Raw genomic sequence first — 24,530 nt, forward strand, 5'->3', positions numbered from 1 at the left:
TTTCCTGTTTCTTTTGGTGGGGATCCTGCGATGCTCCCCATAGCCTCATAACAGCCCTTCTCTCTCATTTGTCTGTATAGATCCCTAATCCTTTTCACTATGCCTTCTGCCTCATGCTAGTCAGCGCATGTCTGCATTCTCGGTATCCCTTGCAGCTCCCTGCGGGGCGGTTTGGATCCCCTCTTCCTCCCATCGCTCTAGTGCTTCAATAGGTATCGTACTCCTATTAACAATGTGCTCTATTTCATCATCTTTGTCCCCTACTTTCTCATTTCTTCTTCCCTTCTCATTTCCCTGTTCTCTTCTTCCTCTGCCTTCTTTGCAACCTACGTTCTTCTTTGGGCTTCTATTTCTTTGCATTTCTTCTATTCTTTTTTTCTTCATACCTCCTGCGTTTTTCCTTTCCTTCTCTTCCTTGTCTGCTCTCTGTCCTTTTCCTTTTTTTCGCTTTTTCCCTTGCCTCTCACATCATCAATAACATTTCCGTCTTATTTAAGCAGTATCTGTCCTCCCATCCACTCATTTTGTACTATTGTCACTCCACTTGCATTGTCTTTCTTTGTTATCTTCTGGCTTCCTCTTCTATTTCTATCTTGTCCTTTCTCTCATCACGCTTGTTCTCGTGTGGACATATATTTACTTTCTTTATACTTAATTTCTTCTATACCGTCTTCACTATTATAAGCGGGAGTTGCGAATGTTGGATTAACATACCCCAACGCTGCTTTTAATTCCTTTAGAGCATAGATTCCCTGTTTGTCTTCTATCGTTTTTAGGAGAAGAAAGAGGAGCTGAGGGCGTTACATCCTCCTCTTTATGCTGATTGTGTCGGAATCGGATGGTGTTGCAAACTGTCTTAAACCATGAGCAAAAGAGTTGTTGGCTCATGGATGAGGGCAATTGATCATATGGACTGAATTGGGAACCTCCCAAATAAATCACTCCTGGTTATGTTATGGAATATGCACGGTCACTGTTCCCCTAGAGCTAATATCCATGTTTGTAAGGAGTCTACTCTCAATGACCATGTAATATCAAGGATGTGCTGTAAAAAGTCTAGCCCTGATGCTCTGTATAAAATGAAACCTACTCCCATTGTAAACTTGTAGGGCGACAGACCTCTGCGGTTACCAATTAATATAACCTGGGAAGGTCAGGTATTGAATCGCATGAACGGGGTGCAAGCTATAAGAAAGCCGGCAGAGCACACTAAACTATTTTTAGTTGGAACATAGCCAGTGCTGGATCCAAATTTAAAGACCCGGACACAGTGGCCTATCTGAAACATGTTATTTTGCTACAACAAACATGGGCTTTGGAGGATTTGTTATTAGATGGGTTGGTTTCCTTTTTGGTAAAAGCTTCTAAAACGAAAAGGGGTTGTAGCTTTGTACGTTTGGCAACATTGATAAGGTCTTCTCTGAATTATCGAATTAAAGAAATGGCAACTAACTCTGATTACAGACATGTGACCTTGATTCCTGATCAGGGAGATAAAATACTAATCATCTACTTTTATAATAGCCCCCATATTGCGGATACCAACAGGCTCGGGACACAACGACCTAGTAGAGATACCATTTTGGACTGCCTTGATTGTCACACGGTGCTGGGGGGAGTGACTTCAATGTCAAACTGGATGAAGGCGTACTGGCAGATCTATATGACGCCAGCAAGGATAATGCTTATTGAATCGCAGTTGTTGAACAGCGGGACATGTCCCAAGGGTTTACAGTTGGGCATGTGGCTGTTGGGACTGGGAGGTCCATTCATTAACGGCTGTATTAAATCTGATACACCCGGGGCTTTGAAATTTAAAAACATACATGGGTCATCTACTATTGATTTTTTTTTTTTTTTTCATGCACGTCATTGGAAGTTGATATTAGATTTTAAGGTGGTATGAGAAATCTTTAGTGACCATTTTCAACTAGGGCTAACCCTTAAGTGGAAATGTCTCCAGTTGACCCCAATTTTAATCCCCCCATTTGATGTATGTGAAGGAAATCCTCATTGCAAACGCAGGTTGCAATGGCCAAAACGTGAACCTATGATCTTTCAGCAAAAAGTGGCGTCATTAAATGTACATCTTGTTCCATTGAGTCTTGATTTAAATACATCCCCAGATTGTGTTCCATATGTGTTCACGGAACTGATGGTGTCTCTGACCAACGTTTTTCAGCGCAACTTCAAGGTCAAGAAAAATAGGGAACTCGGTTTGTTTGGACAAGTCCTGCAGGAGGACAAACATTTGCTTGCTGGGGGTGCAAAAGGACCCAGCTAGATCTAGGCGAGATGTTGTTAGAGCAAGGGTTGAATATAAATCAGTTGTGCAAACTAGAAAAAGGTTGCTGGACAATCTGGGGTGGGAAGACCTTTTAAACGCAGTTTATTCTAGGAATTCAAAGCAATTATGGGAATTTGTGGCAGGCGGCCCAGCATATAGGAGAGCACAGACATCCAGGGAAAATAATGTGGAGGCTAGAGAATGGGTTGACCATTTCTCATCCCTTTTATGAGGTCCTCGATATTGAGGGCATGACGGGAGAATGTGGCTCTCCGATCCAGCTGTCAATAGGTTAGGTGAAGGCGGCAGTTTGTCATTAAGTGCCAAATCGAGCAGCAGGCCCGGATGCAGTGCTGGTGGACTGATATAGCTGAGAGGTAGATTTATGGGCCCCGTTGTTGACCATTTGCTTCAACTCATTCATTCAAACGGTTTATAGTCATTCCATCGACAGCCAAAGCATCTAATGCCATACCATCTAAAAAAAAGCATCTAATGCATTTTGTTTTTCCTTTTTTTAATGGGGGTTCCCCGCAGCAACCCTTTTTTTTTGTTTTTTTTAAACCCCATTTTTATTAAACTAAACCCTTTACCATCTAAAAAAAAAAAGCATTCGATGCTGTTTTTTTTAAACATTTTTTTTTTGTTGTTTTTTTATGCGTTTTTTTAGATGGTATGTCTGTCAATGCTTTGCTTGTCGATGCAGGGATCGGATAACATTCAAACAGGGACCTTTCCACAATCCTAGAAAAGGGCTATCATATATCCCATTTTTTTTTTAAAACATGTTTTTTATTGTCTTACAGCGTAGCAAAAAACAATCAATATAACAAAGTAACATCCCCTTGGATCCCCCCCCTCTCCCCCATCCGGAAGGCTTGTTCCATGCTCCAACTTTTCTCAGGATTGTCTAAGAGGTAAATATGCCTGTGATTCTGATGTTGTGCGGGCACCATTGTGCCATATAGTCCGACTGAAGGTACTCCAGAACTCCCCTCTCCCCCCCCCCCACTCCTTCACGAAGGACCCATTCGAGCCCTGCAGGTGGAGTGTGATCTTTTCCATTGCCATTTGCAACCAGACCTTTTGCAACCAGGTGTATATTAGTGGTGGATCTTTTTTTTTCCAGTTTTGTGCGATGGTGGCCCAGGCCGCTATGAGGAGGGTCATGAAGCTTCTCCATTGTGCCTTACTGTACTTCTTGGACTGATGCCCTGTCAGGCCGCATAGCCACACTTTCTCCCCCAGTTGATCCGCCTCTGGGAACATTTTTCCCATTTCTGTTATCAATTCCGACCAGAATCCTTTGACCCCTTGACAGTCCCACCAGATATGCCTCCACGTGCCAGCTTCTGGGCAGCCTCTCCAACAGCGGTCAGACGTTCCCGGGTACATAGTATTAAGCCTTTCCGGATGTAATGCCATTGCGTGACTATATTTGTCCACATTTCCCTGGTCTGCACCGCTTGTGTTAGTTTGGGAATGCCTGTCCACAGCTTCTGCCACTGTTGAATAGGGATTTCTTCCCCTAGTGTTCTTTCCCATCTTTTCATATAAGTCCATTTTATTCCTTCGTCCTGGGCATTGATGAAGTAATATAGTGTGGAGATTAGTTTCTTAGTTCCTGAGTTGGATATGATGTATTTTTTGAAAGGGTTTAACTCCCTTGTGGCTGCCTGGGTAATCTCCGGCGTTGCCAGCCAGTGTTTGAGTTGGTCGTACTTGTAGCTATCCGCCTTTGTCAAGTTCCACATCTTTTCAGTCTGCAAAGGATCGTATTTCTTTGTCGAGGAACATTTCTCCTATTTTCCTACAGCCTGCCTTTTCCCATTTTTCATAGGCCCCAGGTTCTTGTCCTGGTGGGAATTGTGGGTTCCTGCATATGGGCGTGACTGGAGCTGTCACAGTAGTCATGGAGCCCTTCCGTGCCTGTTCATCCCATGCGCTCAGTGTAGTTTTCATGATTTCACTAATTCGGAGGTTCGGATGTCTATGTTGTTTTAGCTTCCAGAGAATCTCTTCCAACGGGGTTCTGGTGACTGCCCTATCTTGAGTTACCCAGATCGATTGTTGGTCATCCCCCAGCCATTCCTTCAGGACCCACAGTTGCGCTGCTTGGTAGTATTTCCTGAAGTGTGGTAGTGACATTCCCCCCTCTTTGACATGTGTCTTGCGACTCTTGGGGGCTTCTTATTCCAGACATATGATGAAATTGTCTTTGACAGTGCTTTGAAGAATGAGTTTGGAATTGTTATCGGGAGGGCGTGGAAGTGGTACAGTAGCTTAGGTAGAATATTCATTTTCACCGACTGGATTCTACCCCACCATGAGATTCTTAGCGGGCACCATCGCTCCATATCCTTTTTCACTCTGGCCAGAAGAGAGGGGTAATTGCCTTTTTTACAGTAAGTCCACCCTATGCGTGAGTGTAATGCCCAGGTATCTGATTCCATCTGTTGCATGCTTTAGGCCTAATGCGCCCGCCACCCTTCCCTGTGCCTCTTTGTCCCCTGCCAATAGTAGTATTTCGGATTTGCTCCTATTGATTTTTAGGCCTGATATCTCCCTAAACGTCTCCAATTCCTGTAATGTGTGTGGTAAAGACTTCTCAGGATCCTCGAAGGCTAGAAGCATGTCGTCTGCATACGCTATTACCTTATGCTGTCTGCCTGCCATCTCTATCCCCTTTACTTGGGTGGTTTCCCTAATCTTGATTAGTATTGGTTCTAGGAATATCGCATATAGGAGGGGAGATAATGGGCATCCTTGTTTTGTCCCCCTGGTAATCTCCACCCTGTCTGAGATTTCTCCGTTGACCGCTATCCTTATTGATGGGGAGTTATAGTTGGCTTTGACCATTTTAATGTACTGTTCTCCAAACCCCATATGCTCTAGCGTTTTGAAGAGCATGGACCATTCCACCCTGTCAAAAGCTTTTTCGGCATCTAGTGAGAGTAGTATGGCTGGCGTGTGTGTAATGCCTATTTTTTCTATTAAGTGTGTCAATCTTCTTATGTTGTCGTGAGTTTGCCTACCTGGGATAAATCCTGATTGGTCTGGGTTTATTAGGGAGGGTAGAAGCGGTGAGATCCTGGCTGCTAAGATCTTTGTGTAAATTTTGGAGTCTAGATTAATCAGTGCTATTGGGCGGTAAGAACCCGGGAGGGATGGATCTTTATCTGGTTTCTGGAACACCAGGACCTTAGCCTCATTCATGGATGGGGTTACATTTCCGCTGTCTTTGAAGGTGTTTAGTAGTTTTGTTAGGAATGGGGCGAGGATATCTGCATATTTTTTATAGAAGGGGGCTGTGAAGCCGTCTGGGCCTGGTGCCTTGTTATGCAGGAGTCCTGCTATTGCCTTCTTCACCTCATCTTCCGTGATTTGAGTTTCTAAAGCTTTTTTTCTGTTCTTCCGTAATCTTAGGAATGGGGAGGGACTGCAGGAATTTGTTTTGGTTGCCCTCGTCTTGGCGCTCGGTCGTGTATAGTTTTTGGTAGAATGTCTTGAAAACCTCCCCTATGTCCTTAGTGCGTGTTCGGGGTTCGCCTTGTGCGTCTTTAATGTTTAGTATTGTTAATGATTTATGTTTTGCGGAGAGTAGTCTCGCTAGGAGTTTATCTGCCTTGTTTGCTTTGATAAAGTATCTCTGCTTAAGGTAGAGGAGGGATGTCTCTGCCTTTTTATTGCGGAGCATTTCCAGTTGCCCTTGTGTGTCTCAGTGCTTTCTTAAGGCTTTTGGTAGGGTGTATTAGTAGTTCCTCTCGTATATCAGTGAGTTTATTTTCTAGTTCTCTTTCCCATCCGTACCTTTGCTTGTCTTTGGTGGCTTTCAGAGCTATCATATGACTCCGGGTAACTGCTTTGAACGCCTCCCACACCGTACTCAATGGGACCTTCCCTGTGTCATTTTGCTCGAAGTATTCTGCAATCTTGTCTCTAATTGCTTCTCTAGTCACCGGGTCCAGTAGGAGATCCTGTGGGAGTCTCCAACGCCAAAGCCCCCCCCCCTTCTCTGTAGTCTGTAGTCCAGCCAGAGTGGGGCATGGTCCGAGATTGCAATAGGGCCTAGTTCCATCTCCTGCACCATGCCTAACATTCCCACCGACACCCAGATGTAGTCTATTCGGGACATCGTATTATGGACATGTGAATAGTATGTGTAGCCTTTGTTTTGACCCTTCAGTTCCCTCCAACCGTCACACAACGCCATTTGATCCATTTTTTGTTTGAGATGCCTGGATGAGGCCCCTTGGTTTAGTGGTCCCCCTGAGCTTCTATCTAATTGCGGCTGCCATGCCATGTTGAGGTCGCCCCCCAGTATGATCTCTCCTTTCGCAAACCCCTCCAATTTTCCCATCGCATCTCGCAAGAATCCGTCTTGGCCCGTGTTTGGCGCGTATATCGATGCCAGGGTGAGTTTAAGGCCCTCTAGCCGTATATTGGCGAGCACCAACCTCCCCTCCCTGTCTGTCTGCTTATCTATTAGTGTTGCGTCTCTTCCCCCCCCGCATGGCAATTAGAACCCCCGCTCTCTTTTCAGTGGCGTTCGATTGTGCCAGTACATTGTACCCTCTGAGTGAGACCTTCCCTCTGTCTAGTGCTCTTATGTGTTTCCTGGAGGAGTACTATGTCTGCTTTCTCCCTCTTAAGCAAATTCTCTACTTTCTTCCTCTTCACAGGGGAGTTCAGGCCCCTAACGTTTAACGAAAATATTCTGATTTTCCCCATTGCGGTTGACCTAGATCAGGTATCATGTGAGCCCGAGTGTTGTGATCACGGTTGTCTTCCGGAGCAGGCCCCCCTTCCGTCCCCCCCCCCCCCTAACTCCCCCCCCATAATAAACAAACAACCAACTTTGATCCTGAGGAGGGCCCGGGTACCTAAGGATGCTAGGGCGTTGCGCCTATCGCTCCCTGCCCTCTCTGAACTCGGGTTAACTTTTGCGGGGAGTCCTAAACCCCGCATATTCCTCAGACCTTCTGCATGTTCGTACCTGATCCCCAGCCGGGCCACTGGGAATTACATGTTCCGAGCTCCTTTGTAGAGTGCCACTACCAGTTCCGAAGTCTGGGGAAGTCCCCTGTCATCGTCCTGTATGGGTGTTCTTCTCTTCCGCTGTTGCCGGTTTGGGATTCCCCCTCCCATTTGGTTTCCTTTTTTGCCGAACCACCTCCCAACCTCTCGGCCTCATTTGCAGTTCCCTTTTAGCTTTGATGCTCCTGTCACTTCCCTCCTCTGTACGAATGCCCATGATGAGGAGCCCTTCTTCCCAAGATGTCACTCTCCTTTGTTTCCCTTCCCACTCGAATAGCAGGCCAAAAGGGAATGTCCATTTGTACCTTATTTCTTTTGCGATCAGTTTTTATTAGTGGTGCCATTTCCCTTCTTTTTAGTAGCGTCACCGATGCCAGGTCTTGGTAATGCTGTATGCCTGCCCCATTCATCCTAATGTGGTCTACCTGCCTCGCTCTCCTCAGTATAAGTTCCTTCTGCGGGTACGATGTGAGAGCTGCCAGTACGTCTCTAGGTCTTTCCCCAGGGGCGCCAGTTCTTTTCGGGCCTACTCTGTGTGTCCTGTCGATGCCTATGTTGTCCGCTTCTTGTGCTTCGATTAAGTCCCTGAACACTTCCTGTACCGCATTCTTAAGATCTTTGTCCAGGACGGACTTGGGCATGTTTTTTATACGAATGTTCGACCTGCGTGATCTGTTTTCTAGGTCCTGGCATTGGATTTCTAAGTTGTGGGTTATTCGCACAAGGTGTTCCTGGGCTTCGCTAATTTGCTGTGATTCTTCATCAACGTTTTGCACAATTTTCTCTAACGTGTCCATCCTTTCTTCCAGTTTGGCTACATCTTGTCTTAGGTCTTGAACCGCCTGTTTCATGTCGGCTCTCATCGTGGCAAACTGGTCTAATACCGTCGACATGAGTTTGTCTTGCAGCTCTACGAACCAGGCGTGCATATCGTCCCTTGATGGGGGTTGGCTGCTTAAGGGGGGGTTGTAGTCCACCGGTGGGTCTTCCTGCGGTCTTCCTCTGGTGGCTATGGGGGTATCTGATGCCCACATTTGGATTATGCTGGGGTCTTGTTTAGATGACTGCTGGTTTAGTTGCGTTGCGCGCCCTTTCCCCTTTGCTTTGGACATTGCCCTTGCTATGTGAGGTGCTCGCTGGGATTAATTGCTCCTAGGCAGCTTGATTTTGCCTTGGGTGCTCCTGCGTTGTCTTCCTGAAGTGGCGGGGTGTGCTCGGTTGAAAGTGTGCCTGGGTAAATTGCCTTCTTCGTTATTCGCCTTTCAGCCTCCGGGTACCGCCGGACCGCCTGCCACGTCGCCCCCACCGCTGTCTTGGGGAATATGGGAAGAGTCCTTGACCTTATGCCTGTGGCTTCCCTGTCGATCAGCCAACGGCTGTGGTATATGGGGATATGCCCCCTAACCGCTGAATATCTGGCCTTGTGGCGGTGCCTCTGTGCGGGTGGGGGGAGGGCCCCCTCTCCTGTTGTGTTACCCGGTCCGTCGCTACGCGTGTTGTTCCGCGGCTACGGGGCCCTGCGTAGTCGGGGTATGGCCTCCTGATCCTCCGCTCCTGTCGTTGGTACTTCTCCGGCGCAGAGTGCGCTTGCCTGGAGGGGCGGGCCAGGCCTGGTTGCCCACGGTTCCTTCACTTCGGGCGGGTTTCTTTTCTTTACCGCCGGATCCCCTTCCCGGCGGGCGAGTGTCGTTGTGCCTGGGTGCCTGAGTATTCCGCCTGCAGTCCGCAGACAGGTCCCTGTCCCGGCCTCTCCCTCTCGCTGTACGCTCAAGGCGCGCTGCATGCTCGGTGGGGGAGGGGTGGCTCCGCGATGTGGTGCAGCCTCTATTCGCGGTCTCCCCTGCGGCGATTCTCACCCCCGCCTCCTTGGTGTATCCTGGGGGGTGGTCAGCCGCATCTGGGGGTGCTTTTTATCCTCGGATCGGTGCTAAGTGAGGTGCTTCTGTGCGGCCTGGCAGGAGCGAGACTCAGCCGTGACTCCCTGCCACGGCGGCCATCTTGGAATGATATCCCATTTTTTTTAAAAGGTGATTGCAGGAGTCCCTCAGCCTACAGACCAATATCTTTATACAATACTACTTTTAAGATTTTTGGTCGCTATTGAAGCATGTTGAGGTATGGAGATCTACTCACACCGTCCTTAGTTCTTCAATATGGCTTTAGGCCTGGTATGGAGACCCAAGAACAGGCACTTAACTTGTATTTGGTTGGGGCGTACTCCATATTTGTCAGAGGGAATTGATTTACCGGGCATTCAAGAACCGCCTTTGACAAAGTTAATAGAAGGAAATTATGGCAGGTGCTGGACTCCGAGTTGTTTGAACTACTGAGGATGTTATCGTTGATTCATGAGGGTAATGGTGCATGTCTGTGCTTTCGTGAACGGGGACAGTATACCAGATATTTTAAGGTTGTATTAGAAGTTCGCCATGACTGTGTTTTTGTTCCTGTTTTATTTAAATTATATATCAACAGCTTTTATAAAGTTGATTCAGGGGCAGATATCCCACCGATTGGCAACACACCATTTCTCCAGCATGGGGTCTGGCATGGATTCACATGCTCATGAATATTCCCCGGCGTCAGACTGGGAATCCTCGGTAAAGAAAAAATCATTATCCGTTTCGTTTCTGATCTGTCTTTCTTGGTAGTAACCAATCGCTGATCTCTGGGTCATACTGCCCCCAGCCAATGACTGCCCTCTCCCTAAGCCCCGCCTCCGGCAGCCATCCTCAGATTTTTACCGCACGCTCAAGTGTTGGGAGTCCTCGTGTTTAGCTCTCGAGTTTTTTTACTGCGTTTTTCACGCTTTTTCAGGAGATTTTCTCATTTTTTCGGTTTAGTCAAGCCTCAAGCTCCACCGTTTCTACTTCCGATGACGGGAACCCGTTTCAGAATTCTTCTACGCCCCTCAAGGGTGAAGTTTTCGTCGAGTTTACACTTCTTGGAGGATTCCGGAAGATCTGCGGCCTACCTCAACCGACATGGCCCAGGACAAGGGAAGCTCGATGCCCGGATCCAAGCTGTTCAGGAACTGCCCTGGATGCAGATTATATAATGTTTTCAAGGAGGACGAGCATTTGCGATGTCTCTACTGCCTTCATGAGGACAAGACGCACGTGGAGAAAGACTGTGCGTTCTGCAAGAACCTTTCGGAACGGACCAAACCAGATCATCGTTCCCGCCTCGCCACCTGGCTGGAGAAGGGCACAGCAGGTGAGAAGGCGAAGAAGTCTGAGCGGGCTTCTAAGTCCTGTGAGGGCGCCCCGGCGACGGGGGCCCAACAGAAGGCCAAGCACTGCGAGTTTCTGCGGGCACCGGGAACACCGAAAGGTTGGGCTCTTCGGTTGCCAGGCAGGGCGCTACTTCCCCGGCACGTTCGACCACGAGCCAGCGCTCTGGTTCGGGGAAGAGGAAGTCTGAGAACCCGGCTAGGCCGCTGGAGCGGACCCGGTCGATCTCGAAGGGGGAGCGAGGCGCTGATCCTCCCACCAAGGCAAAGGCCCAGGACGCACCTAAGGTGGTGAGGGCTTTGATCCACCCGGCTAAGGCCTCTACCGAAGTGGTCGCTGCGACCCTGGCGGAACCGGCTGAGACTACGCCAGTGGAAACGGCCTCTGGGCCCAGAGTATCCCTGCCACCGCGGAGGGAATCTTCTTTCCAGCCCATCGCTAAGACCCCTGCGAAGCCCTCGGCTGAAAAAGAGGGGGGGGTGGTGGCCATTACAGACTCAGAATCAGCTTCTGAGGAGGAACTGATGGAAACCGAAAAGGGCCTCAACGAAAGGTCCATAGGCCTCAACGAGAGGTTCATAGGCCTCAATGAGAGGTTCGAGAAGGTTCGATCCCAGGGCACGGTTCCCGCTGACGTGATCGAAGACGGCGACGATGAACAGGGCCCAGTGGAGCGGCCATCCCGTCCGTCGCAGCCATTGCCCGAGCCCCAGGATAGCTCGGCGGCCATTTTGTTGGCAATCCAATCCTTATGTACCGTGATAAGGACGAGATTACCAGGCCTGTCGGGAAGCCCTCCGAACAAGCGGAGGAGAGTCCACCCCGCTCCGCCCTTCGTGCCTGAGAGACCGGTGAACCCCTCATCCCCCTCGCCGGACCCTAGAGGATACAGCGACGGATACAGCGACGGGGACAGACTATGACGGCGGCGATGACTCAGCGGACATCCCGTCGTCACCCCCCGCCCCCGCGGGCGTCTCCACTGTTTCCGTTGGCTGTTTCCACTCCATGATCTTCAGGGCAGAGCTGGAAGAGCTCGGATGCCCTGATGAACAGAAAAAGGAGGGGTTTCTGTACCAACGACGAGAGGCCAAGAGGAAGACTGTCATCGCGGTGCCTTTACTCAACGACATCTGGGACGAAGGGCTTGCTGTCATCAAGAACCCATCCACGACTCCCGCCAAGAGGGACAGGTGCGAGAAGAAGTACCGAGTCCCCGATGCTGCCCCCTTGTGCCTCAGGGCCCAGCCCACGCCGGACTCGGTCGTCTCGGCAGCAGCTAAGAAGAAGGCAGCAGGCGTGGCGGCTTCAACTTCCACTTCCCCGCCAGACAGCGAGGGCAAGAATTTGGACTCTATGGGACGACGAGTCATCTCGTCAGCAGCGACGACAATTAAGGCGGCCAATGCCTTAGCGATTGTGGCCCGTTACGACAGGGAGCTTTGGTTCAAGATGGCTCCCCTGCTAGACTTCCTACCGGACGACAAGAGGGCGGAGGCCCTACAGATTCTGCAGGAAGGTTAGGTGGCGTCTGATCACGCCATAACGGTGGCAACGGACATTGCCAATACCGGATTTCGCCAGCTGGGCAATGGGGTTTGCCTTCGACGAGGATGGCTCAAGGCGACGGACTTTCGCCAGGACGTCCAGACCAGAGTGTTGGATATGCCGTTCGACGGCAACAACCTGTTTGGGAAGACGGTGGATGAGTCCCTCCAGGCCATCAAGACTGACACAGAGACAGCCCGAGCCCTAGGAGTCCTTCAGCAATGACGGCCCTTTCTGAGCTCCGGAGGCAGACGGGGAGCCTCCAAGGGATCCAGCAGTGGCTCTTCTACGTACCGCCAGGCGGCCCGCTCCTCATCCCAGGAGGCCTACAGAGGTCGCGACAAGCAAGGAGGGTCTTGCCGCCGTCGTCAAGGAGGCCAAGGCGTCAAGGCCTCTTCCAAGCAGGACTTAACCGGCCGTAGTGTCGGACCCCCACCGAAGCACCCCGGTGGGAGGCCGGCTGATGAAGTTCGTCAGCGTGTGGGAGTCCATCTCCACCGACCATTGGGTGCTGTACACTCTGGCCCGCAGACACTCGCTAGAATTTCAAAAGAAGTGTCCTCGCTTTCCTCCCGTGGCCAGGAAGGAGAATCACGTCCCTCAACTGCTGTTGGAGGTAAGGGCGATGCTCAAGAAGGGTGCCATTGAGCTCGTCCCCAAGAGGCTCCGGGGCTCCGGAGTATACTCAAGGTACTTCCTCGTCTGAAAGAAGACGGGCGGTTGGCGCCCCATCCTGGACCTGCGTCGGTTAAACAAGTACATCAAGGCACAGAAATTCAGGATGGTCACCCTCCAGCACGTGCTGGGACAGCTGGAGGAGGGCGACTTCCTATCGTCGTTGGACCTGGAGGATGCTTACTTCCACATCCCCATTCTAAAAGGACACAAAGTTCCTCAGATTCGTAGTCCAGGGGCGTCGCTACCAATTTAGAGCCCTGCCGTTCGGATTAAAGTCGGCCCCCAGGGTGTTCACCAAGTGCCTCGCACCAGTGGCAGCGCGGCTGCGCCTGCAAGGGATCCACTCTACCCCTACCTGGACGACTGGCTAATCCCTGCAAGGGCAAGAGAACTCGTGTCGAACACACAGCGAGGACCGTCCGCCTGCTCACGGAACTGGGATTCTCCATCAACTACCCCAAATCCCACCTGGTTCTGTCGCAGGTGGCACTGTTTCTGGGAGCGAAGCTCGATACAGTGAAGCGATTGGCATCTCCGTCGGAAGAAAGGACTAAGGCCATTTTGGGCAAGGTGCAGCGCCGGATGTGGCCAGGATGGTCCATCAAGTCCCTCCTCAGGATGATGTCCTCATGCATCTACCTTGTGCCCCTTTGCAGACTTCGGATGCGTCCGCTACAAGAGTTCCTCGACGCCCGCTGGATTCAAGCGGCAGACAGCTTCGAAGACAGGATCCCGCTCGACGAGGCGTTCCGTCGGGTGATTCTATGGTGGGGTACCCATGCGCACCTCACGGCAGGCACAGACTTTCAGACCCCGGCGTATCAGGAGACGGTGACGACGGACGCTTCCCTGGAGGGATGGGGGGCCCACACTGGAGATCTCCATGCAAGAGGCCTCTGGCTCCCGGACGAGAGGTCTTTCCACATCAACATCCTGGAGCTACAAGCCGTATTCTGGGCGCTCAAATCGTTCCTTCCGTCCCTCAAGGACAAAGTGGTGAGGATCTTCACCGACAACACCACCACAATGTTCTACATCCGGAAGCAGGGAGGCACCAGATCCCCAGCCCTATCCAAGGAGGCCCAGGATCTGTGGCACTGGGCCGTCGCCCTGGGGATGTTTCTGGTTCCCTTCCACCTGGCAGGAATAAAAAACACCATCGCCGACTCACTCAGCAGGGAGCTGCGCTCGTGCCACGAGTGGGAACTATGCCAGGACCAGGTGGATCAGCTCTTTCAACGATGGGGCAAACCACAGATCGACCTGTTCGCGGCGGTGATGAACTCCAAGTGCCAGAGGTTCGCCAGCAGGTTCACACAGCTGAGGAGCATGGGCAATGCTTTCTCATTCCATTGGGACAGCCTGTTCCCGTCTCATCAACCAGCTCAAGAGGTCCAGGTGCAGGATGATCCTCGTCGCACCGGCGTGGCCGAGACAGATCTGGTTCCTGGACCTTCTGGACTTGTCAGCATCCCCACCAGTCAAGCTGGCGACGGACGCGGATCTTCTCTCCAGAGAAGGAGGCGCCATTCTTCATCACGACCCGGAGTCACTGAACTTGCAGGCTTGGCTCCTGCAGCACGAGTTTGGAGGATACGATATCCCGGGTGACTGCAGAGAGGTTCTTGCAAAAGCCAGGGCGTCCTCAACTCTCAAATGCTATGGACATAAGTGGAAGAGGTTCTCTGTCTGGTGCCGTGCACAGAAGATTAACCCTCTGCGGATTACTGCCCCTCAAGAATTGCCGTACCTACTGTCGCTGGCCAAAGCTGGACTGGCTCACGCCTCCATCAAGATACATCTGGCAGCCATCTCCCGATACACCAGAACTACAGGACGGGCGTCCTTGTGGTCTCATCGCCTGGTGAAGGAATTTATGAAGGGACTATTCCGATAGTTCCCGCCAGTGAAGGCCCCTGCCCCGGTGTGGGAGCTCAACGTGGTGCTGACCAGGCTCATGGGGGCCCCATTCAAGCCTATGCATTTGGCGCCATTGAAGTTCCTGTTGTGGAAGACAGCATTTCTCGTGGCCATCACCTCCGCACGGCGAGTGGGAGAGATCCAGGCCCTATCTTGCAAGCCTCCATACTTGACTTTTCACGACACGAGGGTGGTGCTGAGGACGCACCCCTCCTTTATGCCCAAGGTGCAGTCGGACTTCCACCTCAACGAGCCCTTGGTGCTACCTGTTTTCTTCCCGTTGCCTTCGTCTCCGGCCGAGAGGACTTTGCACTCACTGGATGTGGCTAGAGCGCTGAAGTTCTACGTGGAACGCACAAAGTTTTCGGAAGACATAACAGCTGTTTGTGAACTTTGGACCTGTGAATCAAGGGAATGCTCTCTCGAAGGCTTCCATTTCCAGATGGCTCTCCGGCTGCATCATGCACTGTCACCGGTTGGCAAACTGACCGCTGCCCGGCCGTCCGAGAGCTCATTCGACCAGAGCGATTGCTGCTACCACGGCGTTCCTGTCTGGTGCGCCCTGCTGGACATCTGCAGGGCTGCTATGTGGAGGTCGACGCACACCTTCACAAGATTCTACTGCGTCGATCGGGACTCCAGGGAGGATTCCAGGGTCGGCCAAACAGTGCTGCGCAACCTGTTCGCTTAAGGTGAGCCTGGTGAGGAGGTAAGAGATGCTTAATGTTGAGTTGTTGTATTGCTTAATGTTGAGCCGGTTGCCACCTCCCGTGGTTGTGCATGTGAATCCATGCCAGACCCCATGCTGGAGAAGGAACAAGTTACTTACCTGTAACTGTTGTTCTCCAGTATGGGTCTGGCATGGATTCACATGCGAACCCTCCCTCCTTCCCCTCTGCGGCTCTTCACTTGGTCATACTGCCACTTTATGTGCTACCAAAGGATGGCTGCCAGGGGAGGGGCTTAGGGAGAGGGCAGTTATTGGCTGAGGGCAGTATGACCCAGAGATCAGTGATTGGTTACTACTAAGAAAGACAGATCAGAAACGAAACTGATACTGATTTTTTCTTTACTGAGGTTTCCCAGCCTGACGACTGGGAATATTCATGAGCATGTGAATCCATGCCAGACCCATGCTGGAGAACAACAGTTACAGGTAAGTAACTTGTTCCTTTTGATGTATTGCTGCTGCGTGCCAATACAAGGAATTGGCAGGGTTATGCGCAGAATCCAGTTTGACCGTACTGTGAAGATGCAACTGAGGACCTTTTGCATTTTGTTATATTCTGTCCCTGTTCTATGGAAATTAGGAAGAGGACAATTAACCCCCTATTGTCACAAGCATGATTTAGACAATGCTGTCCCGCCCTTACCTTTTTACTTCAGGCTGACCCGTGTATTGTTGCTTGGGGTTTTCTTACATATTTAAGGAGGGCCTGAAACGTGAGAAAGTACTGCTGTTCATTATAAGTATTTTGCCTACAAAGTATTTTAACTATAGGAAGCATTGTAGACTGATTAGTTTAACTTTGTCCTATGCTGTTAACTTGCACAACTTATAAAGTATTGTATTTGTTTTTTATGCTGTTTTGCACGAAATCTCAGTATTGTATATGAATTGTAATATTTTAAGCTTGATTGTATGCATTGTATGTGCTTTTATGGTATTTTTACCGACATGAGGCTGATATGATGAAGCATCCACTCCTTCTCTGGTTGGTTTTATCTCTCACTCTGGTACACCTTGCATAGTTCTAAAACAGCTAGCATTTTCTGTAGCTTCTTCCCCATGTATGTAGCATGCAAGTATGTCGTCATGTAGCACTGCCTTTTGATAATGATCCTTCTTGAGACCATGGCATAAGTATTTTATTAGTTGTGCCTTTTACTCACTCAGCGTGGTACTGCCTGACCGTGGGTGTATATCTTGGTAATGTCTTGCATATATGTAGAATGGGAGAGTTCCCCATAATGACAAGTCATTTTTAACTGTCAATACTTGGCAGGTTTTAACAATTGCTTTGGCCTGCACCATCAATCTCCTCCCATCACCAACAAACCAATTTCTTCAGTTTCCAAGTCTATACAAGATCTATGTTCAACCTTTTTCATAGGTTTTATCAATTTGTTTGGTCTTGTTGTTTTTGATAATTTAAGAATCTTAATTTTGTTTCTCAAATGTTATCTCTCCTAGGTTGATTGGCATCTATCGTTTGCTTTTCTAGGGCCAATAATTTGTCGCATTGTATTGCTATCGTTCTTATAATGTTTAAGCTTTCAACCTATTTTATCATCACTAATGCAAAACACGTAAAATATTGTTTACACTAATATTGTTTCAAACCCCACCACCCCCCAAAAACACATGTGCACACTTTTTCTGCAATAGTCTTTTCCTATCTTCCTGATAGACGCATGCCATCTCTATTTCACTCCATTTTGGAGTGTTGCACACCTTTCTTTGGCTATAGCCACAGGAATCCCTTAAATAATACTCTGCTATAGAGTTTTTAGTGTGGTCCCTTCTCCCTCCTTGGACACTGGTATCAAGATGTCTCCTTTTACCCAACAAATCCTGTTACGCTATCCCACTATATATATACGTATATAGCCCCTGCCCTTTTATTTGCCACTTTCGTTGTTTCTACTTAAATCTGTTAGGCCACTCGACTCTTCCCCAATTGACCAGTTCGTATTCAGTCCACGGGGTGCCGGCGCGGACTGGACAGGAATTTCTTCAAAGGGGCACCTGCCAATCATCTCAGATCACACATGTTCTAGCGCGGCTCTCTGCAGGAAACTCTGCAGTCTTCCGGCTAATGGTGGAAGACGTAGAGAATCCGAGGGTCTGGATTAGAAGCATCTGCACCTCTACCAAATGTGCAGTAGCACTTTTTTGGCGTGTATGCGCAGAATGACATTACCATAATAAACAATATTGGACCCAAATAACGGAACAGACTCAAAGAATATGACAAAGTACTACTTTATTATCAATTCAATAAAATAGGGCAATCGGGCAAACAGCGACTTGTAGTCCACACACTCACGGTTACATTTAAAGTACACAAAGGCTTTATACCTCAATGTGTGTCCGCTATGAAGTCATCCTACGTGGCAAATAATAAAAACCTATCGGACGAAGGGATTGGTTAGGGAAACATATCTACTTTTGCACTGTATAAGAGTTAGTAAATGTATTGCCTGCCCCTCATCTGGAAGGCAAGCCTCAAACTTCCCTCGAACTACATATAATACAGATTATAGCAGCATAACAGTAGCAAATTGGCCCCTGCAACATTGTTTGCTCATCATTGCATGGGCCCTCCATGATAGGTTTGAATCCTCACCCAACCTTGGACACTCCGCTCACTATCAGCACGTAAGCAAAGCAAGACTAAACTCTGGTGCAGAGAACGTCCGATTACTGCCCAAATAGTCTACCATCTCTCCTCAGCCAAGGCTTCTCCTTTGTACTTGATCTGGATGTTCTCATCTCTGGAACGTTAAGGGGAGTTAACGTACATTGTTCTCTTCGGCCAAGACTTTATAAATAGACCTTGGTTTGCAGTCTTACACCATTTGTAAAGAGACGACTATTTTGTTCATTTCAGTTTCTGGTTAGTGCTATTTGATTTAATTGTGTTCAAGTGTCATTGCCCTAGTCGGCCTCTAGAGACTTGGTTGCTCCGTCTCACATATGCTTTTCTGTATCTTCAGGTGTCAATAATTGGTATTTGCAAATGTTCCCTCATTTACTTAATCTTAGAGAAATATGTCCTACGTGCATTGCTTATCCTAATTGACTCCCTTTGTACCCTCCAGTTACTTCTTGCTCTGGCATCCTTGATCTTTGGCCAACAGCTATCCTTTGTTTGTGCACACATTTCTATTTCCATCTTCTGTGGGCGCTGCAGCCCTGGTCTCTCTTCTTCGAGATCTTTGCTTACTATCATTGAGAGTCGCTGACTTCCATCTTTTCAACATGGCCGCTTCACCTGTGTTATGTTTTCTACTGCAGCAAGCTTCTATAGGACTCCTCTACCTTGTGTTTCTGTGTATATACATTTATTACACATCTGGTTACTTATCATCTTTGTGTATATATGATTTCTTCGTACTTGTGTTACTTTGCTTCTTCAGTTTATATCTTCATTCTTTAAGTATTCTTATATTGTTTCAGTGCATCATTGTATAATCTTCTTATGATATCACTTTGCACCCGTCAGGTTTTCTTCACAGATCTTCAATATTAAGTGGTGTCTGCAAAGCTCCTGTTACCACCTCAGTGCGATGTTACATTCGGTACGGTTGTCTGAGTGCATAACATCTCACATACACTGAATGCGGTATTGGAATGATGCCTGGTGTCATGCACAGTTTTTCTGTCTTTCATCCAGTATGAAGGCGTTGAGGGGGCGGAGTCTATCAGTGACGTACACGTCTGCTCTACATCTTTTTCTCGCTAACGGTTTTTGCATGTTTACATATACATTTTACTTATGGTCTCACTTGGAGTGTGCATGCACGTTAACTCCCCTGTTCGTTAAACACGTACAACAACCCTGCATTGTTGGCATTGGCTTGTACACATCTCTAACAGTGGGTTGCCACTGGTGATACATCATTGAGCTGAAATAAACGCCCACTCAGGATGTGCCATTGGATTCACGGCCTTGCAGTGAGAATATACCATGTTGGCCTAACTGATATTGTCTATCGCTGGTAGATGGAATATTTAAATTCGTGTTCACTAGATCGTTTGTGCGCCATCTCAGTTGTCTGTCCTGTACAGTTATCTGGAAAACATGCAACCAAGGGCGGTTTTATGTGGGCAGTCCTGAGAAGCAGTAATAGTAGAATCCCTGCTTAAATTTTGGAGCAAGCTCATTGAATGACGTTTGTCAGCCAGTGTTTCATTAGCTGCATTTAAAGGTACCATCATGTTCAAATAGTTTGTTTACTATTTGAAAAACATGCTCCACAATGTCCAGGTGGATGGTGGCCCATCCCTAGTCGTGTGTCCAAGGTAAAATGACCACAATAGGCTTAGTAGATGGACTTAAGCTCATCTCTGCGTATGTACCTTTTGAGAGCACAAATAGGGCTCGTCAGTAATTTGGTCCTAGTTAATAGGTACCAATGTTGTGTTATTAGTTTTTTTGAGAATAAGAATCTAGAACATGTATTCTGTAACAGAGAGCATGGTGTTCTCATTCAGTTTAATTTCTTTGGGGTTAGAACAGTGCCTCCCTATCAGTGAACACAGTTTGTGTCAGCAGGTCCTGGGTGCTGGTGTCGACGGATCCTGGGTGCTGGTGCTCAATTAAACCACCAGTTTGAGTGCATATGCAAGGCTAATGTCCAGCAAATGTAGGCTAATTGGTAGTCAATTGTACTACATAACAAGCTGTCTCAGAGCAAGCCTTTCACTATTTAAAAATGAATTAAAAGCATCAACACAAAGGCGTTGAGCCTTGCATGATTTCCGTGGCGCTTGATATGAAAGGGGGATGTTGGCCAGACCGTGCAGACCAAAAAGCTGTAATCTTGAAATTCGACCTTTTTGGGCATGGCACTGGGAGCGTTCATGACACCATGGCTGGACCGATAAACACATACACAGGAATTATGCCCACACCAGACAGCTGTGTAATATATTTCAACGTGACCATTGTAGAACCCTTGATTCCATAAATACTGCCACATAAGCGAGGGCGTGTTCAAGACTGTTTGAGTAACTTGGTATGGCGTCAATATTTGAGCAAATTTGTATGCTTGTGCTAATCAAAGTGCTTGTAAAACTCCTGAAAAAATCAAACCCTCACCACCTGCTCTTTGTTTTTCAGGCCTGCTGCAATAGACAAGAAGCCCGCTGAGCTGAGCACCTTGAGCGACGTGGGCTACCAGATCCGTATTTGAAAAGCCGGATCCAGGAAAGAGACGGACTGGGCTTGTGGTGCTTCTCTTTGCACTTTACCCTGCAATCCAATTTTTTTTAAAAACGGAATTGTGACAATTTCATTTTAAGATTTGTAACTTTTTACAACGAACCTTAATTGTTTGACCGAACTCGTTGACCTTGTGAAATAACTTGGTGGGATTTTATTTCTTAGGAACCAAGAAGGAATTGGTGTGTTATCGAAGGATCTTTGGCATTGGCTGAAAGAAGCGGAAGGCCAACTACAGCGCATTGCCTTTGGCGGAAAAGTTGCTGTGGTCTAGTCGTTTTTCAAAGGAAGTTTTAATTGAGCAATAAAACAAATCCAGCAGAATTAGATAGACATTTTGAAAATGGTCACCAATACCTCAGTATTCTTAGCGATATGCAAAAATTCAGTATTTTTAACGTAACCGTTTTATCATTGTCTCTGCATTTTACAACTGACGTCAGTATTTACCTTGTTAGACATTTGCTACAAAACAGTGTTATTGTAATTGGTCCTGCAAACCTATGAGCAGCTTTAAGGTAAAACACAAGGGCCCTGTATGCCTCAGAGAGGTCAAACATATTATGCAAAAGCACCAAGTCTCTCAGAGACCTGCAATTTGCTTGCTTTTGAAACCTCAAACTTCTTATCAGTTGGACATTGTTTTTATAAAATAAATGTAATTGCTTTTTTTTAATCGATTCACAGAAGTGTTGTCCAATGGGTCCCAAAGCATGGACCTTTGTTACCATGAAAGTCACCTCTTCACTTTCTGAATCTGTTTACTGGATTCATGGATTTGTCCCAGTTGTCCGGTTGCATGCCTGTATTGGGCTTGTTCGATGGGTGGCTTTCTACTGGAACAATTGGGCCTAAAATCAAGAATGGTGCTTATATGGAACCTGGGAACATGAAGATTGCAAAATGGCTGCTCGTCATATCCGACTTGTCTACAGACTTAATTGCCTCTTTATGCTTCAACATGTCCGCCCTCCAGCAAGATCAACAACACCACTGAGGCTCTGCTGCCTCCTATACACTGAATGTACCCAGTAGACTGGACGTCTGTAGCAAGTATCCTCATAGAATGACTTTGGGGACCCCTTAAAATGACACCACTCCTAGGCGCATGCTTCCAAGAGAATGTGGAACAAACACATGGGAAGCACATGGACATGCTACAAAAAGCACAATTCATGTGCACCCTTCGCGGCTGATCATGGGGTGTATGCCGTTAGACTTTAGACTTTATGTTCAAAAGTTTTTTTAAAAGGTCCATAATCATTTTATCCTAATCATTTGCTAAATGACTGTTCTTGCTCTTTTTTTGGCTGCTGTGTTAATGTGGGATGTCACATTCAGTGGGGTTCACAAAGATACGTTTCTACTAGAACAGGGGTTCCCAGCCTATCACCATCTAGATGTTGGGACTTACACGCCCACAACCTCCCACCACTAACTATTCTGTCAAGGGCCATATGGCTGTAGACCAGAGCATCTGGAGGGTGACTGGCTCACTACCCCTGCACTAGAAAAAGCATGGTTCTTTCACAGGGACTGGTCGCCCACAAGGACTCCTGTTTCCTTGAAAGCCAAGGGAGCGTGGGTGGAGGTTAAATTATTATTATCTCCTTATGCTACCTCACCTGGTCTTATTACTAAAGAACAATCCAAGCCCCTCATAAGGTTCAAAAGCACTTTGCTTGGTGGGTTGAAGGTCCACACTGAAACTATCAAGTTCTTGGACCTTGTTTTCTGGCTCTTTGGTCTCATCGAAGTAGTATGGTAAGCTCTGGTTTGACAGGCATGCAATATTGTTTTCAGGAAGGGTCAAATGTTTTTTCAAATGCTTCTTGAACCTTAATATATTATATCTTGTGATGGTAGACTTTAGTTCTGGAATCGGTGCATTTTATTGAACTAAATCAGTGTTTGTGATGGTTGTACTGGACTACCACATGTTCTGTGGTTTCCTTGTTTTACAACATGCCTATTTTCTTGGAGGGCTTTTGCTTTCCTTCTTCAGTAGCCATTTGGTAGGTTTTATTTTGGTTGTTTTTAACATTTTCTTTTCTGAACTTATCCCTTTGCTAGTACACATAAGCAGATTTTCTAGCGGACACAACTGAAGCAGTTTTTGAAAAATGTTTAAGTATACATTTGTTTTGCTTCTGTCTCTCACAAATGCTAACTAAAGAAATGGCCTGACAAGGTCCACCTTTTTTTGTTTTTCTTTTCTTTTCTCTTTTCTTTTATTTTTTTTTCCTCGCTCCTTCTACCCTTTGGGATCTCGGCATTCCAAAATGTTTCCTATGGTATGGAAAATGTTGGTTACCTGCTTTTAGTTCAAGATGTCAACATTGTACTCCCTCTGCTAATCGAGACGAGACCAACTCTGTTGTGTCCAAACCCCAATCAATGAACGTGCTGTAATTATTTGCCTAATGTGGAAGAACACGTATGAACATGGTCTCCTACCTTCATAGTTGCCTTATAGGTGAACTCTAACCCAGGTACTTCCGTTCCATTTTTGCATTCAGTTGGTCCATAATAACGAATACTACCAAGTGATTGTTCAGAGGTCACTTTTTACTTTTAAATACGTAAAAATTTTTGCATAGTATTGTCCTTTTCAAAATGCCTGACAGTAGCACTTCCTTCCATGCTGTAGACTAATAGCAATTTGATGTTACCTTCTTAAAATCCCATCTCCTAACAGCCCAAACTCCTTTGATGGCTTTAAGATGTTCGACCCACATTGGATAATTGGTTTGTACTCATGTGATTGATGATGATCTTGGCTATTAATGCAAACACACGTTTGAACCTTTGTTGTAACAAAATGGATGCCCTGCGCCCCAATATAGCAACTTTCATGGTCCTGATTCCTGACTGTTTTACATATTGTTTCTACTATTAAAGTTGATTTCTTGGCACTTGGTGGCTATCGTGCCACTCACTGCCCAGATCTGCACTGTAGCTTTATCTGTACACGTGTGACTTGCGCCCAAGTGTTTATAAGCTGTACCAGCTTATGTGACAATTTTGTACATTTGTTTGTTATGACGTACAATCAACCTTGTTTGTTACCTTCTGATTTACTCTCGTAAGTGCATTATTATCCTTAAACTGTGATTCAGTGAATACTTTTATAGTCCAAAACCAAACTTGTAAATAACTATTCCTGTAACCGTGCATGTTTTTGTCTTTTTTTGCCACTGGCATCAATCGTATGTTTTTATGCAGCATGAAAGTTTTATTAAAATGTCTTTTTTCCAAAAGAAATACAAAATCTTGTATACAGTTCATTCAAGGTGAAGCTGTTGTGTGTACAGCCAATGTTTCTAGTAATGTGCGCATTTCAATGGCACATGGTTTACAGTGCGTTTGTGTGAGAGAGCAGGTTTGACAATTTGAGCTGTCTTTATAGGTCATTGCTAGAACCCATTAAGCGGGTGTCCTTAGAAAAGGGTTTCACTCACATGTTTGTTAAAATTTGATAGCGCCTCCTTTTCACACAAAACAAAAGTTTTGAGACCAGCAGTATGTTCATTCTGGGATTAGATTGGTTGGCCAATTTAGTGTTTATTCATGCATAATAGATCTGTTTCACATTAACCAGCGTTATCGGGGCTGCATTGTTAACAGTTGCACAAGTGTTATGACTGTTACGCAGTTTATGAGAAAAAAGTTAGAAGGGAAGTTGTACAAATGAGGAAAGTGGAAGAGAGACATTGCACATGGATATTTGCACATTGCGCTAGTGCAGTGAGAAGAGATCAAACACAGAATCATGCACAGATGTATAAAAAAAACTAGAAAATAAAAGCGTGATCAGCTGGACGTTGGTAATAATCACGTCCAGTACATTATATTCAGTCACGCTGCAATGTTCAG

At 47.2% G+C, this 24,530-nt stretch overlaps 1 protein-coding gene across 4 annotated transcripts in view; it reads left to right on the forward strand.

The window, feature by feature from the left end:
• Nucleotides 1-23,925, forward strand: part of VASH2 (vasohibin 2) — a 368,982-nt gene extending 345,057 nt beyond the window's left edge. For all 4 annotated transcript variants that reach the window (XM_069608543.1, XM_069608542.1, XM_069608545.1 and 1 more), the window contains one exon: nt 20,553-23,925. In XM_069608543.1, the coding sequence (XP_069464644.1) occupies nt 20,553-20,625 (73 nt within the window). In that variant the 3' untranslated portion in view covers nt 20,626-23,925. The remainder of the gene's footprint in view (nt 1-20,552) is intronic.
• Nucleotides 23,926-24,530: the final 605 nt, after the last annotated feature.

The sequence above is a fragment of the Ambystoma mexicanum genome, chromosome 4q, assembly GCF_040938575.1.
Source record: "Ambystoma mexicanum isolate Mex_15411 chromosome 4q, UKY_AmexF1_1, whole genome shotgun sequence".
Lineage (NCBI taxonomy): Eukaryota > Metazoa > Chordata > Amphibia > Caudata > Ambystomatidae > Ambystoma > Ambystoma mexicanum.